The following is a 16,046-nucleotide window of genomic DNA, read 5'->3' as shown; positions in this document are numbered from 1 at the left end:
CTTATCTGTTAAGGTGTGTTTTTCTTCGCAAATCAAGACTCAATAGTCTAACAATGGCATAGTGCTGAAAAAAAACGTTTAAATCGAATCATGGCCTTAAAATCGAACGCCAAATTGAATGGTGGATTTGGAGAATCGTGACACCCCTAGTATGGAACAGTATGGAACTAAACCGTGCGTAATGGGGACACTTTCTCTGTGACTCTCTCCTCGATCACCCCCTCTCCATGCGCTATGCCACCCCCTTATTTATAATTCCCCACTGAAATATCATCCCTGTGCATTTTGTAAGCTTCTGTCTTTTTTATCCTGTTACTTTAATGCACACTGACCGAAAGTCGGCCGACAGGTTTCCAAATGATAATTCGACTCGTTTAATTGCAGGTGGCAGCCCGAGAATCTAGTGGTTGCCAGGAAGTGACAGTCATGGGGACGCCATGAGTGTGGAAGTGTGGCATACATCTGAAGTGTGCAGCTTGTCACATTACTGTAGGCAACATAAACCAAGCTGGAATGCCCAGGGCCCAACACTATTTTTTAGAAGTGGTTGCCAAGTTGCCAACCATGCATCAGCTGTTGGTTGCCCAGGCTGACAAAATGGTTGCTCAATTATAATAATTTTATAATTCACCGATAATAATCCTACATAATTGTAATCCATATTTCAATATTTCACCTGCGACAGAATAACACATTTTTCTTGGTGGACGTTTCTAAATTTACTGTACCATGCGTGTTTTTTTTTAAACATGAAACATGGTTGACAACAGGCCAACCAGACCGTGTGAGATACAGTGGTCGACACTAGTGGCCCAAATCTGGTTGCCCGGGGCAACTGTTATTATCGGGCCCTGGTCATGATGTCCTTTGCAAATGATACTTTTGAAGAATCTATTCTATGAATAAAATAAAACTTAGAATGATGCACTCTCTTGACATTAAGAGTATGGCTCCATTATGTGTCTCTTGAAAATAATGATTTTGTTTGCATGGTGTACTGCTACATTTACAGTAATATCGTACTGTAATACTTGGTGAATTAGAATAATTACAGAATCTCATTACCACTCAATAAGAATAGTGATGGTATCCAATCAAGAGGCCTGAATCCATTCCCATTTTTATAAAGTCAAGTTGTTTGAAACCTCCTGCAGGAAGGCTGAACCAAAGATAAAAGATATGATGGGATATGTCGGTCAGGGGAACTAAACATAAACCTCCCCAGGAGCTGCTCCGCCTCCTGTGGGATTTAATCCAGGTTAATGTGCCATGTCATCCTCACAGCACCATACACATGGCATCACAGCAATGAACTGCATGACAGTCCATTGCTCTGATAGCTCAATGCATGGCATCTCATACCTAAGTTATTCAGGCGATACACATCTAGGTATACTGTATCTGTATCTGAAGTATGCATGTACATGTGAACCAATGTGCGAACGGTTACTGCTTACTTTTATATTTCGACAGTAAACTCAATACAATTGGTATGATTCTAAAATGTATATCTTGAATTCAAATCCTAGATGCTGATATTCAAAGCTGCTAGTAGTGAGGGGTACAGCAATTATGAGTGAAGCCTGCACTACACCCACACACCCACACAGCTTCATGCATACAGATGGCATGGAGGCTCTCATTTGCAATTTTCATACTGATTTTTACTAAATACTTTAACAATGTTTATTTTAGAGTTAAAACATTCACATCACCGATCACAGGCACATTGTATGGTTGCACACTGATTGTGATCGTGCTGTTCCATCTTACCAAATGGCAACTGCACAGATTTTATGATGGCAAACATTGGCTTCAATTTCCTCTGCGTTGAGACTGCACAAGGTTATATGATGTTCTAATACTAAACAAACACACACAAAAAAAATGTATTCCTGATATTCTTCTGTTGCTCTCTCCCTCGTGTAATATTGTACCACACAAACTAAATATTTTACGTAATCCTTTTTACTATAGATTGGCATTTAAACACCTTGGTAGGACTGGGACGGTGGGTTTCGAGTGGGATGCTTAAGTGGTGTAACTCGAGTTTGGAAGTTCAGTTTATTCAATATAATATTTGGCTTTAACTGCCCTCTTATACAGATGCATGTTCAGAGAAAGTTGAGTTTTAACCATTGGATTATTGAGTTTTGAGGCTGGATGGTAATGTCCATGTTTAGATGTGTGACAGCAAGGCAAAAGATACAAAAATGAAAAAGAGGCAATTGCGAAGAAGAGATTTGAGCTGGCTGTGTGTTATAATAAATTAATATGAAAGTCATAAAGTCATATGAAATCTCTACCTCCAATAATCTCACAGAGCATGTACATTTATGATATTATCTATCACTTCTCAACACACACTCATTTGGACACATTTATTTTTCACTGACAGAGGTAATATTACATTCCTTTTGACCAATATGACCACTAAGATCTAGACTGACTCTGTTCAATGACATCATAGTTCAGTCCTCCACTCAGACCCATTCCCTTTTTTTTCCTCAACTAAAAAATGTTCAAATTCGAGCTTGCACAGCCATTCCTTGTTAGCAGTTTCTATCCAACTCTGGCACTTTTTCCTCACTCAAAGTGGACAAATTTGTATTTATATTCTGTGTTGACTGAGGTTCATGATGACTGATTCCATCAAACATGCTTCCAATTGTAGTGTTTCATGTGTTTCATCTCTTGAAAAGTACTTTCTGCTTACATATTGAGGAACACGTCATATTGAGGAGACAAAAGTTTCTACTGTCCAAAATGCAACCAGCCTGACTTCTTCTGCTTTTATGCTTGTTCATGTGATCATCACAAGGGCTTCTCTTCTTCCCTTCTGAATAGCCGTCTTCATCTAGAGAAGAAAAACAACGAGGACAAATGGACAAACAGATGGAAGGATACTAAGGGAGGGAGGTGTCAAGGGCCATCTATAGTTTTAGTAAATACCATTAAATAAATAATAAGTAAATAAGTACAAATAATAGTAAATCCATTTCCTAAAGGTTTTGTCAGAAAAAAATGTTTCTGGTCTAATTTTGGAACTTTGTTATTGCATCCCACTAGACCTCACTAAATCAAATGTACAGACAGAACATTTTGCTCTGTTTGTGGCCGCACCCAATCTGACTATCAAATAAGACAAGGAGACACGTGCACCTCCAACTGTCTCCACTGTCCAATTATAACACACCTTTAGTTGAAATTAGGACCTGACCCATATATCGGTAGGCCAATACTATCGGTATAGGTTGAAATTTCAAAAGTGCAGACAAAGTTTATACCTTACCAATGGTTATACCACGCATTAACAGATTTAGAAGCCACGATTAGAAGTAAGTAAAGTTCTTATACTGTAACTCTCCATTGCTTAACTAAATCTTGAATGAAGTCAATGTTCGTCTGTGGACATGTACATTTAGAGAAAATAAAATGTAATCTTGGAGAATATTACATAAGCATTAAAGGATTGTCAGGGTTGATAGTAAGCTACTATAGCTACTATCTACCTATCACTGTGGCGATAGGCCTACTATAACATATTCATCACTGCTGGGGTTTTAACCCTAAATTTTTAATTTTGACTGAAAATATACCGTGTCTGTGTCTTCACACATGAAGTTTGCTTGCAGCTCCAAAGCAACGGATCTGAATCGTGTCTGTTTTATTTCAGTCCCAAAAGTTTATAAAGTTGATGAAATATCTCCGATGTCTTTCACATAATGCTGTGTTTAGTCCGTTTGAATGGGAACCATGTTGTTGGGACCTTCCAACAATTAGTTATTTCCTTCCACAGAGACAACATGAGGCAGGACTCTTTGGACTTTGCATTTTTTTGAGGACAGGTAGTAGACAGCCAGGTTCTGACTTTTAGAATAAAGTTATAACACGCAACAAGTGTATCAGCTCTCATCACCTCATCTCTCATTTTTTAAATAAAACACTATTTTAATATAAGATTTGTTAAATAAAAGTGTTGGGTAATATGCCATTAAGGACACTGGACAGAGTGGCAGTATTTTTTTATGATAATCATTTTGTTCAATGAAGCAATATTTTCCTAAAACCATTTATTTTCTGCGGGGGGGGGTCCAAAAAGTGTAAAAATACATTTCTGAGTTTAGAAATTATAGAAAAATGCAGTCACTCACTCCCAATGTTTCTCGATACAAAGACTATTGTTGACAAAGCTAAATTGCATAAAATAGGTTATAACCTCTGGGAATTAAACCAATTTACTTCTATTTTCCAGTGGTCCGGAAACTGTTTGTGGTTCACTTTTGCCCGGGTTTGATTCCAGATTCTCCCAGTGAGGTTCCAGACCTGTGGCCCATGGGAGGCATGCGTCCATTTATGGTTGAGTGGACGTGCACCATGTAGGATGTTCACTAGGGGTGCAATGGATCACAAAACTCACGGTTCGGATCGTATCACAGTTTTGTGTCACGGATCAGAATCATTTTTCTTATCAGCAAAAAAAAAAAAGGGAGACAAATATAACTTTGCTTTCCATTTATTCTGTAAAACACTTAAAGCGAGGAACTTTTGCCCATGGCCTTAAATGAAAACAACATTCAAGATGTCCAATGTTTAAATCAAATCTTAAAATACAGAAAATATTCAATACTCAGTTGTTAAATTAAAGTGCAATATGAGGCGTGCTTGATACCTTCGTCCTTTAAACATGGTAGTGAAAGAAAAGGTATGATTAAATCCTCCCCCAGTAACTGAATTCCAGTATCATGTTCAATTTGTCATGTTTTTAACAAACAAAATTGAATGAAAATCGGTGTAGATTAAAGCGAGTTACAGTCTATTTTGTCTGCATCTCTCAATACACATCGTATGTTCGTATGTTATTGTTCGTATGTTGTTTATGTTGCGGATCTTGATAATATATCGCAACATACCGTGAACCCATCATTGCGCTTCCGAGTAAAACACAGCATGGATCTGTCTTGTCTCTTCTTTTTATTGCAACTCTGCATCCAGATTTATGGAATTATTATTTTAAAAAATTAACAATGGCAGTAAAACTGTATTTCACTATGATGGTTAAATTTTGCAATCAGTCCGTGGCTTAAATGCAAGCGAGTGGGGGGTGACTCGTACGGATCACGGATCATCTACGTTCCGTCACACCACTAGTGTTCACCCATAGTGTTTATTGTTCGTGTTTTTAGCGTTAGACGGCTAACGCTATCCGCCGGGGAGGTTGAGCTTGAGCGTGTGTGATAGTACCCGAAAGATGGTGAACTATGCCTGGGCAGAAACTCTGGTGGAGGCCCGTAGTGGTCCTGATGTGCAAATCAGTCGTCCGGCCTAGGCATAGGCACAAAAGACTAATCGAACCAGCTAAATATCAAGCTCGACAGATTTCTACTGGACAGATCTGATTGGGGTAAAATGGCCAAACATTGGCCAAACGCATACACATATACTGTACAGTACCCTCACAGGGAATTTAGCGTTTCAAAGCTGGACAATCTTTGACATTTGAAGTGACTTTGAGTTTTCTATCTGTGCACTCTTGTTTTTTCACACCCCTCCTCCACCAGCCCTCATCCAGCGTTGCCTTGGCAGCAACTTCCTTTCCACACGGCAGCTTTGAAAAGAGGAAGTCTTTGCATGCTACTTCCTCCGCAGGATATGAACAAGCAAAAGGGCCAAACATGTGTTAAAGGCCTTCCAAGAAAATGGATTGAAAGCACTGTGCGACAAGGAGATACAAGAAAACCTGAGTAACAACCGGACAACATTAGGATATTAATAAAACAGTAAAAAAAACATTTGATGTATGTTTAAGCCTTGATTCCTGCAAACTCTGGTCACAAAATGTCATATAGAGTGGCTTTCACACATGTAGCACACAACCGGAGATTGTCCGTGTCAGACGCGTTTACACTGCCTGGAAATACTAGTTTGGTCTAGCATGAGGCTGCGGCGCTGCGAGGTTTTAGAGCGCACCGAAGATGGTGGAAAAGGCTATTTATCAGTAATTGTGACTTTTTTTGCATTGACGTATTTAGACGTGTACACAATATAAACGTATATAATCTTCTTCTTCTTCTTTGTCCTTGTATGTAATTGTGGTAAATGACCCTTCTTCACCGTCGGCGTGTGGGCGCGACACGCCCACTCGCTCTCTGTGAATTCTCTGGACAATCACCTGCATTTTTCACACATACCGCTCAATCTGACATTATGCAGACTTTGTACTAAGGTGCTGGCTGGGTAGTCTGATTAATGTGCGGTCCAATGAATTCAGACATTTGCATTCACACATATATCTCATCCTAGTAATGTCCGGATAATTTCAGGGTTGCGGTGCATGTGTGAAAGCAATTTCATGGTATGAAATTTTTTAGTTATACAATGGCAATGGCATCACATGCTCTTCTCATGAGGTCATTCAATGGGCAATTACTCAGCCTATTTAAGGCCAAGTTACAGGGATTCTTCTATCTAGTATTTTTTTTACAAGCTGGTGACTACAATATCAAAGATTGCATTTCAACATTCTAAAAAGCCAAATATTCCATCTCAATGGTTAGAATGGTGTGAGCATTGCAAGAGAAGTGAGTGCTTCCATTTAAGTGTGTGAGTAATGGTTTGGTGAGGCTCAGATTAGAGGTGATGATGTCCTTCCTAAATTAAACTTTTGGCATTACGTAAATAAAATGTGAGGGAAGTTACTCTCATACTGTCACTTAATCATCAAGCCAGTAATTGAAATCAGCATGTTACTATACATCTTCTTGTACGTATCAAGACATTTGTTAGAGTATAAGTACACCAAACATAGGGCTGGGTACTGTTTAAAAAATGAAAATTTGTGAACCTATCCTTTAACAGAATGTTGTAGCTGCTGCTGCGGTAGTGAGCCAATCACATGTCGGATTGAATCGAAGAGCGCTTGCGGTGACTGGCTGCGGGCAAAACCATAAAAATTGATTACTAATACCCAGCCCTAACGAAAACCTATTTCAACAATACGCTCTTCTAAAGTCATTTTAACTCTGGAAAAGTATACGGACAAACACACCAGTGTTCGGACAGTCTTAGATGTGTAAACTGGCATTCACACAAGCACTTGGACCATGAGGCGTCTCAGAAGAACTAAAAATGCTAACATTTCCTTCCTCATGCCTCTAAAAAATAAAATCTAAAACTTAACACAAAAAAAAACAACGTTGAAAATATTTAAGCTTTTAGCCAAATTACTCTAAAGTAAGCTTCAACGTGGTCTTTGGTGGTTGCATAGCAACAACAGTACAACAATGAAAGCTGCCCACTTGCATTTGTTCAGCGCGAGCAGCTGCAGAGCTCTACAGTGGATACAGAGCCCTTGAAAGGAATAAAATTGAGTCATGCAAATAGCTAATGCTGACTCAGAATAAGAGCATTTAAGCTGAATGTTGAATGTTTTACCCAAGGATTGGGGCAAATGTGATGGAAAGAAATTTGCCTCTGCAGCATATTCTATATTTTGTGTTTTATTTCGTTCTGTTTTAATGGGGATCCCATTTTTGTTAAAACACTGTGTTTTGAAACTTTCCACTCGCCTCACTTACGTGTTTCTGTCCCGTTGCCAGAATAAAGAGAAGGAGCGCATGAGGGAGCGAGAGAAAGAGGCGCGGGAGCGGGAGTCCCGGTACAGCAACGGCCACCTCTACACCTCGCTGACGGTGTCGGGCACGACCCTCTGCTCCGCCTGCAACAAGAGCATCACAGCCAAAGAGGCACTGAGCTGCCCGAGTGAGTAAGACTGACTGTAGGCTACTGCTCGCAACACCATGAACAACCACATGCACCCTCCACAGTATAGTTCGTCACCCTGGTACCATTAGAGCATACCATGGTTTGGGTACATACCAAACACTGAATAGTATTCTAGTATGCCATTCCGGATGCCGGGATGGAGAAGTCATACTTGTGTCACACGTGTGCTCTCCTCACTTTCTCATTCCCAGCATGCAACGTTACGATCCACAACCGCTGTCGAGACACTCTGCCGAATTGTAGCAAGATGAAGCAGCGGGTAAGACACAATGCGATTGACTCAACGCGCCTCGAAACAATCAGTTTTCAAGGTAGAGGTTGTCAGGGAAAAATGGAATTTAGTGTCTGTGATGTCACCCATGGGTTTATTATGATACAATTTCAAGCCTCGAGTTTTGGTTTACCCTCGCTGCCATCTTGTCAAAATATGGTGCCAGAACATGCAAATTTAGGCAGCGGGGCGGAGTCTTGGCGGCAGGTGAAACCAATTGGTTAGAAGAGACGAATGGAAAACACAATTTATCCAAGTTGAGGTTACATTAACCAACCACATTATATGTCAATACATTTAGTATTTTGCTTTCATTGTCACATGTCAATCGCCCCAGAGAGACCTGTCAATCATGGCAACCGTGCCCCACAATATTTAGGCCTAGATATCTATTTATTGAACGATAGTTTTACACCCTTTAGAAGAAGTGAGACTGACACTTTTGAGATGAGATGAGACTGAGATTTAGGTCCTCTGACCAATCACGACAAAGAAAAGTCTAAATGGGTTTGTAGCATCAGTTGAGCTGCGGCCTGTTGCCATGGATACATATGCATGCCGGGTGACCTTTTTTCATATTGGTATAAGAAACGCTCCAGGCAGTGTTTTCCTACCCGCCAAAAAACACAAAGTGTGAACAGGGTCATGCTTACATAACTGGCCAATGGTTTCACAGTGTACATCTTTCTGCGTCTATATGTTTGAAATGTATGATACTTTATTTAAGATAATGATTTGAAATGCATATATCAATTACAAACAACCTGGGGTTTTTATACTTCGATTGTAAATTTTGATCGGATTTTAAAATATCATAAATTGAAAGAAAATTTTATTTCTAGAATTTTAGAATCGGCAAATCCATTGTTCTCCACTTCGGTACATTTAAGCACTCTGATCTGTCTCCCTCATCCACGCAGCAACAGAAGATGGCAATAATGCGAAATAACTCGGCCCTGCAAAATGTCACCCTACGTGCTAAAAGTAAGAACGTGTTTGACATGTACATACTATACTATACTATAGCCCTACATGTGCTTAAGAAAGGCAGTGTTTAGAAAATGTACTATATTGATTTTATTTCTAAGGATCATACTGTGAGTAAATAACGTAGCGTATTCATATGTTTATTTTGGCTGAGTTTAAATCAACTACTTGTATTGATGTAGGAATAGCTCTCTTGTTTATTTGTTCATGTTTCAGTCGATGTAAGATTTCAGTCATTCCCAGGTGGATTTGGATCAGTGAGGTTCTACTTTCAACACTCTCCCCAGTCATACCCTCCTTTCTCTTCCTCTTGCTCTCCCCTACTTCCCTTTCTGTTCTCCATTTCCTTAATTCACATTTCTCCCCCCGCTTGTCTTCTGCCATTCAGTGATGATGTCATGCTCTCCCTCCCTGTCCCCCCGCAGCTCCCATGATGCGAGAGCGGCCGAGCTCCGCGGTGTACCACTCCGACAGCCTCCGCCAGTCCCTGCTGGGTTCCAGGCGAGGACGCTCCAGCCTCTCCTTGTCCAAAAGCGTCTCCACCAATAACATTGCGGGGTGAGAGTCCTTTTCATATGGGGCACGGACAGAGAAGTACAAAAAACACCAACTTTATCTTTAATATTTTTGTATAATTCCCCATAACCAAATAAAAAATGCAATCCATCCATCCATGAAATTAATAAAATATATACATATTTTTGTTAGTTTTTTCATTTTAGTGTTTTCATTCATACATAACGTTGAAATGTGTGTGGAAATGTATCAATGTGTGTATTAAACATGCATATATGTGTAAAAAAACAAACTAAAAACGAACAAAAAAACTAAAGTAAAACATGTAAAAATTTGTATCTAATGTTTTTAAGTATCTAAATTTGTTTGTTTGAGTTGTTTTGGCAGGGGGTGGGGGTGGGGGGGCACATGGGCCTCACACACTATCCAAGGAGCGTTTTCAGGGACCTCCGGCACAGAGACACAGATGACGGGGTTGTAGACACAGTTTATTGTAGCGACTGGGCTAGGTGGAATAAGCCCAGGAGCAGATAGACACGCCTCATGACAGGGGCTCCTCTCCTGAGTGTGTGTGGGGATGATGGTTTTACCTGTTGTTCGTCAGACCAACCAACGAGCTACAGGTATGCAGCCACTCTGATTCTGGGCCCCAATTACCTAGACCCAGGACAGGTGTGGCTGCTCAAACCACACCATCCCCACACCACAATTGGTTTAAAGTATCTCAAAGTTTTTAAGAACTTTGGTCAGTCATCACATTTTTCATTGGTGTAGTCCTGTGTGTGTGTGTGTGTGTGTGTGTGTGACTATTATGGAAGGAATTCTGTGTCACAATTAACAAATATATTTGATAAAATCCACAAATCTGAATTGGGAGTTTTGAATGGATGGATCATGTCATAAATCATAAATCCAAAGGGCACATGTTAATCAACCATTTGAATCCATGTTTAGGCGTTTGAAAGTTGCAAGTGATAGAAACAGGAAAATATATCTAAACATATATAAATTATGTTACACTTATCAGTAAAATGGTAAGACATAATTTATTTGTGGTTGCATGGCACATTTATGATTCAGATTTTTTGCAATGTGAATGTTTGTATTTTTGAAATGTGATACAGAATTCCTTCCATAGACTGTTGACTGTATTTGGTTTACTCCCTAACTATTGTGTAATAAGTGACACTAGATTTCATTTATAGATGTGTAAAATGTGTTACATTGGCATGTGGTATATGTATGCGTGTATATCTTTGTGTGTACATATGTGAGCATATGCATGCCTGTGTTGTGGCTTTGTGCTGTAGGAACCTGAACGATGACTCTCCCTTGGGCCTGCGTAGGATCTTGTCCCAGTCCACGGACTCGCTTAACTTCAGGAACAGAGCCATGTCCATGGAGTCGCTCAATGATGAGGGTAAGAGTGGACCCCCACCCCGGAATTCACAATCTTGAGCCACAATAATCCTAATCATAAAAAAACTACCACGAGATCGCAGAGGGACTGAAAAGCTAGAATATTTTTTAAAGATGTATGGATATTAAGTGTAGGGATAACATATGCAGGGTTAGGTTGTCAGTGCAAAATGAACGCGTGATAGTGTAGGATAAATGACCAGGTGTTAATGAGCACAGATGGTCGTAGGATGCCTGCGGGTGAAGAACAAACAAACAGTGTCACAATGGAGCTCTGGTGATGTTCAGCTCTTTACATATTTAAAAACAGATCTTTATGATCGGCTTATCGCATTAAGAACGCAGGACTCTTATGTGAAGCAGAATGCAATGAGGGTCAATGCAACAAAAACAACTTTTTTTAAATAGAATTACGTGCATTTTATTTCTACCGATTGTAGGTATTTCATTAGTTATTTCGATTTTGTGTTTATATTTTGAGCTTTGGCAATCTCAGAAAAGATGACCCAGCCAAAAAAGCCCCTTTTAGACAAAGATTTTACATTAAAACTGAGTACAATTCCATTTGAAATAACCAAAATTGCATCACATAGTGTTAAACATAAGATATGTGTACATATCATACATAATACTTATTGTTTTAATATTTTTGAGGGTCAAATTTTTAAGTCAAGTCAATAAATTATTTTTTTACATTTCGATAATGTCCCGCTCATTCATCCGGAGAACAAGCTTGGTGGCCTTCGCCCGCGTGCCCTTCACCTCGGTGTTAATGCTGCGTTTCAGGGGAGGCCCACTACATGTCCATGCTGGAGGAGCTGGACATCGACGAGCGAGATTTTGAGGCGGATTCGTGGAGCATGGCGGTGGACTCCAGCTATCTGCAGACGCAGCGGAAAGACGTGATCAAGAGGCAGGACGTCATCTACGGTGACACCCTCCGTCCGACCCCCTGACCTTTACTACTGTCATCCTTCTTTTTTCATACTTTTCTTCCAAGTATTTAGGGTCAAACCAACATACAAAATTTTGTTATGCTAAAAATATTTGATTCCATGGACACAAAAATAATTGCTCTGAACTTAGTTGGTGGTTCTACCAAGAGAGAGTTGGTGGTGCTTTATATTCCTCATATGGTTCTTTGGGATATTAAAATTATAAACCTACCTTAAAATTTGATTTAGGCACATTTTTTTCAAAGTTACTTGATTCTGCCATAATTTGTGTGTGTTGATTGAATTTATAAAGGCGGAAACACCATTGCTTTAACATACCTTCTCACCATATTGTTAGAAAAAAAAGGTATAGGAATGGAAACAATATGAAAAAAAATCTAAAAATGTGATTACATTACATTAATACATGTTTATGTATGAATGTAAATTATTACCTGTTGTAATAATTATCAACAAATTATTTACCTAATCGTTTACCTTATTAATTATCACCAAATTATTCCCTAACAATAATGTCAATTATTTCCTGAATTTCCCCCAGGGCATTAATAAAGACTTATCTTCAATTACATTTGCTCAATAATAAACATGCTAAAGCTCAATTTGATGCTGGCCAGGTCATTTAAATCTCATGAGTTATTGGATGATTTTGAAAATAACCACACAATAAAACATCATCACAATGCAGGTGTCTGAGCAAAGGGACGAAAAGAACAGAACTTTACGAGGCCTGCATGTCTTCCACAGAGCTGATCCAGACGGAGCTGCACCACGTGCGCACCCTACGCATCATGGAGCGGGTGTTCCGTCAGGGCATGCTTGAGGAGGTCCAGCTGGAGCCCGGCACTGTGCACGCCATCTTCCCCTGCCTGGACCACCTCAAGGCGCTGCACTCATGCTTCCTCGCACAGCTCCTCCTGCGCCGCAACCACAGCCTGCAGCCCGGCTCCACCTGCAACTTCACCATGCACCAGCTTGGGGACGTGCTGCTGGAGCAGGTAGCCGCTGAAGACACACGCACACACATACACACACACACAAAAACCCATCACATTCCCTCACAGAGTTAACGGTGAAATTATGATCAAAATAGTTGTTATTGTACCTTTATTAATGGTGCTTATGTCTTGAAATGAACTAACGGTGCAGTGTAACTATTAATTATTGAATGTGTGTTTGTGTGTGTGTGTGTGTGTTTCCCTCACACAGTTCTCAGGCCAGTGTGCAGACGAGATGAGGAAGACGTACGCAGAATTTTGCAGTCGCCACTTAAAGGCCGTAAAGGTGTACAAGGAGCTTCTGGCCAGAGACAAGAGGTTCCAGTACTTCATACGGGTAAATAAATGAATATATATATATATATATATATATATATATATATATATATATATATATATATATATATAGAAAGAGAGAGAGAGAGAGAGAGAGAGAGAGAGACAGACAGAGAGAGCGAGAGAGAGATCTGTGTTGTGTCTTTTGGGTTTGGGTTACTTTCCCAGAAATGATCCAATAGACAGTAACATCTGACTGTGTACATTAGCTAGTGCAAGCTCATAAGAAATGTGGCTGATATTAGATTAAAAAAATGTTATTGCTATCTATTTATTTATTTTGAAGTTCAATATTATTTTCCGAAAAGATAAATAGCGTTTTTATATCCACTGTCTTATTTATGTACAATAATAACATTGCCCAGTCCACACTTTTTGAGACACTTTCAAGTCCTTCAAAATGAGGACCCTTTTCAAACCAGGCCTGTTAAAATGTTGTCTTGCATGACCTAGAATCACCTAGACCATATTCTAACTAACAGATATAATGTTGTGTCTTGCTGTGCGTCCCCCTCCTTTACCCTGATCAGCGGGTGAGTCGAGGACACCTGTTGCGACGCCACGGCGTCCCAGAATGCATCTTGCTGGTCACACAGAGAATCACCAAGTATCCAGTCCTCATCCAACGCATCCTGGACAACACCAAGGGTGAGGCTACCCTCTGAAATGCAGTACTCTCTCTATATAAGCATTGGGCAAACACATACTGTAATGTTTCACATGTATTTAAACTGTCAGAAGAATATAACAATCAGCGTTTTAATCTAGGCTTTGGTTTACCATGGATTTAACATCCTTCTTGTCTCTTGTTACCTTTCAACCTCAAGAAAATGATGAAGAGGCCTCATTGCTGGCCCAGGCTCTTTCCATGCTCAGAGAGCTGATCAGTTCAATTGACCAACAGGTATGTTCTCAACACCAATTATGTTATCAGTTATTTGGCAAATACCATTTTAAAGGATAGGATCGCCATTAAAAGAAACATTAATCTCCTTTTTGCAAATGGGAAACTTACATCCTTTATATGGTATACCGGGGAACAAAAAGGTGGCATTTATATGGTTGATTGTAGTCTGGTCCCTTAGTGGCCTTGATGGAGTCCCCCTGGGCTGTGTACTCTCCCCACTCCACTTCTCTTACTACACAAATGGCTGCACCTCCTGTCAGCCCTCTGCAAAGCTCCTGAAGTTTCCCGCCGGTCTCAGTCGCAGCGGTGTCTGCATCCACACTTGAGGCTGAACGGATAATGTCTCTAAAAGCAATGAGGATTTATTTGTCATTCCGTATCAACCTCTTCAACTCCAGAACTAGAATGCAAATCGGTTAGATCTGGCAACCCTTCCCTACCGAGAGCATTATACATTTCTATCCTGTTATGTGATGGAACTCTATATTGCCATATTAAGTTTCTTACATTGCATTCCAAAAGGTTGTATGGGTAAATTGTGGTGCCATTTTACTCCCTGTCTGCTAGTCCTTGCTGCTCTGATGACCTAATTTACCCTCATGTCTAATGATTAACTCTGAGCAGGGTTTACCAAAGGTATATTGAGACCTAGTTTTGTTTATTCAGTCTGAAAGGATAGCTTGTTTTCCACTAACTAGAGTCACGTCGTTCGGACCTTATTTTCACAGATCGTTGCACGATTAAGGGAATTGGAATTGCAGTCTCATGGTGCAAGTAATTTAGTCCCTGGAATACCATGACAGATTTCCTTTCAGAAAAACATTCAGTCAGAAAAACCTGTGTGGTTTCAAATAGTTATCACTGCAGCTTTTCAAACAGCAGGTCAGTTGCGCAAACTTGTTCTTTCTTTCCAATTGTTTTTTTTTTTTTTTCGGTAGGTAGTGGAGCTGGAGAGAACCCAGCGGTTACAGGAGATCCAGGCCAAGTTGGATCCCCGCGCCGAGGCCAAGGTCAGAGACGGAGGCCTGTTCCGGGCAGGAGAGCTACTACGCAGGAGGCTCTTCCACGAAGGGACCCTGCTGTGGAAAAACCCCGGATCCCGACTCAAAGGTAGACAGTGGAGCACAGCGTGACCGCAAATGACGCTGATGTGCTGTGTGCGTATATACTGAATTGCTTAAATCTGTGTGTTTTTTGTGTGTTTGGATGGGATGTCTAGACGTGCAGGTCCTACTGATGACTGACATCCTGGTTTTCCTTTGGGAGAAGGACCAGAAATACATCTTTCCATGTCTGGTAAGAGAATAGAAAAGCTTCATCCACAGTATACAACAAAGAAACAAAGTGTTTTCATGACTATACAGTGAGATGTTTAAATAGAAAAGAACATTGAACAAGTTCAGTTAATTGGATTGTATTTCCTCACTTTCTTTCCATCAAATTGTTTTCCCTTCTTTTACACCTCATTCTCTTCTCTCCGACTCTGTCTCCTTCCTTCCGTCCTGTTCCTCTGTCAGGACAAGTCTCCAGTCATTTCCCTACAGAACCTCATAGTGCGGGACATGGCTAATCAGGAGCGAGGTATCTTCCTCATCATAGACTCTTCCCCTCCAGAGATGTACGAGGTGCATGCCGCCTCCAGAGACGATAAAAACATCTGGATGCGGCACATCCAGCACGCTGTCAGGAAGTGGGTACAATTGGACAGACGTGTATTATTGTCGCCCCAAATGATTGAATTAGCAGAGGCTTTTCTCAAAGATGACAATGCACTTTGTGAGATTTTTGTGCAAATTTGTGTTGCTAAATATTGGATCATTTTACAAGGAAAAGTGCAGTGACTTGCCAAATTGGTTGACTTTGAATTTCAG

General features: G+C 40.3%; 1 protein-coding gene across 2 annotated transcripts in view; it reads left to right on the top strand.

Moving 5' to 3' along the window:
* The window catches only part of arhgef2a (Rho guanine nucleotide exchange factor (GEF) 2a), a 39,442-nt gene that overhangs the window by 14,033 nt on the left and 9,363 nt on the right, over nucleotides 1-16,046 (top strand). For both annotated transcript variants that reach the window (XM_080017587.1, XM_080017588.1), the window contains 13 exons: nucleotides 7,599-7,761; nucleotides 7,977-8,044; nucleotides 8,977-9,040; nucleotides 9,469-9,601; nucleotides 10,870-10,979; nucleotides 11,765-11,908; nucleotides 12,682-12,932; nucleotides 13,144-13,269; nucleotides 13,799-13,916; nucleotides 14,096-14,172; nucleotides 15,114-15,285; nucleotides 15,395-15,471; nucleotides 15,693-15,865. In XM_080017587.1, coding sequence (XP_079873713.1) covers nucleotides 7,599-7,761; nucleotides 7,977-8,044; nucleotides 8,977-9,040; nucleotides 9,469-9,601; nucleotides 10,870-10,979; nucleotides 11,765-11,908; nucleotides 12,682-12,932; nucleotides 13,144-13,269; nucleotides 13,799-13,916; nucleotides 14,096-14,172; nucleotides 15,114-15,285; nucleotides 15,395-15,471; nucleotides 15,693-15,865 — 1,676 coding nt within the window. The remainder of the gene's footprint in view (nucleotides 1-7,598; nucleotides 7,762-7,976; nucleotides 8,045-8,976; nucleotides 9,041-9,468; nucleotides 9,602-10,869; nucleotides 10,980-11,764; nucleotides 11,909-12,681; nucleotides 12,933-13,143; nucleotides 13,270-13,798; nucleotides 13,917-14,095; nucleotides 14,173-15,113; nucleotides 15,286-15,394; nucleotides 15,472-15,692; nucleotides 15,866-16,046) is intronic.

Source organism: Zeus faber (assembly GCF_960531495.2).
Source record: "Zeus faber genome assembly, chromosome: 1".
Lineage (NCBI taxonomy): Eukaryota > Metazoa > Chordata > Actinopteri > Zeiformes > Zeidae > Zeus > Zeus faber.
This window is presented reverse-complemented; position numbering and strand designations above follow the sequence as displayed.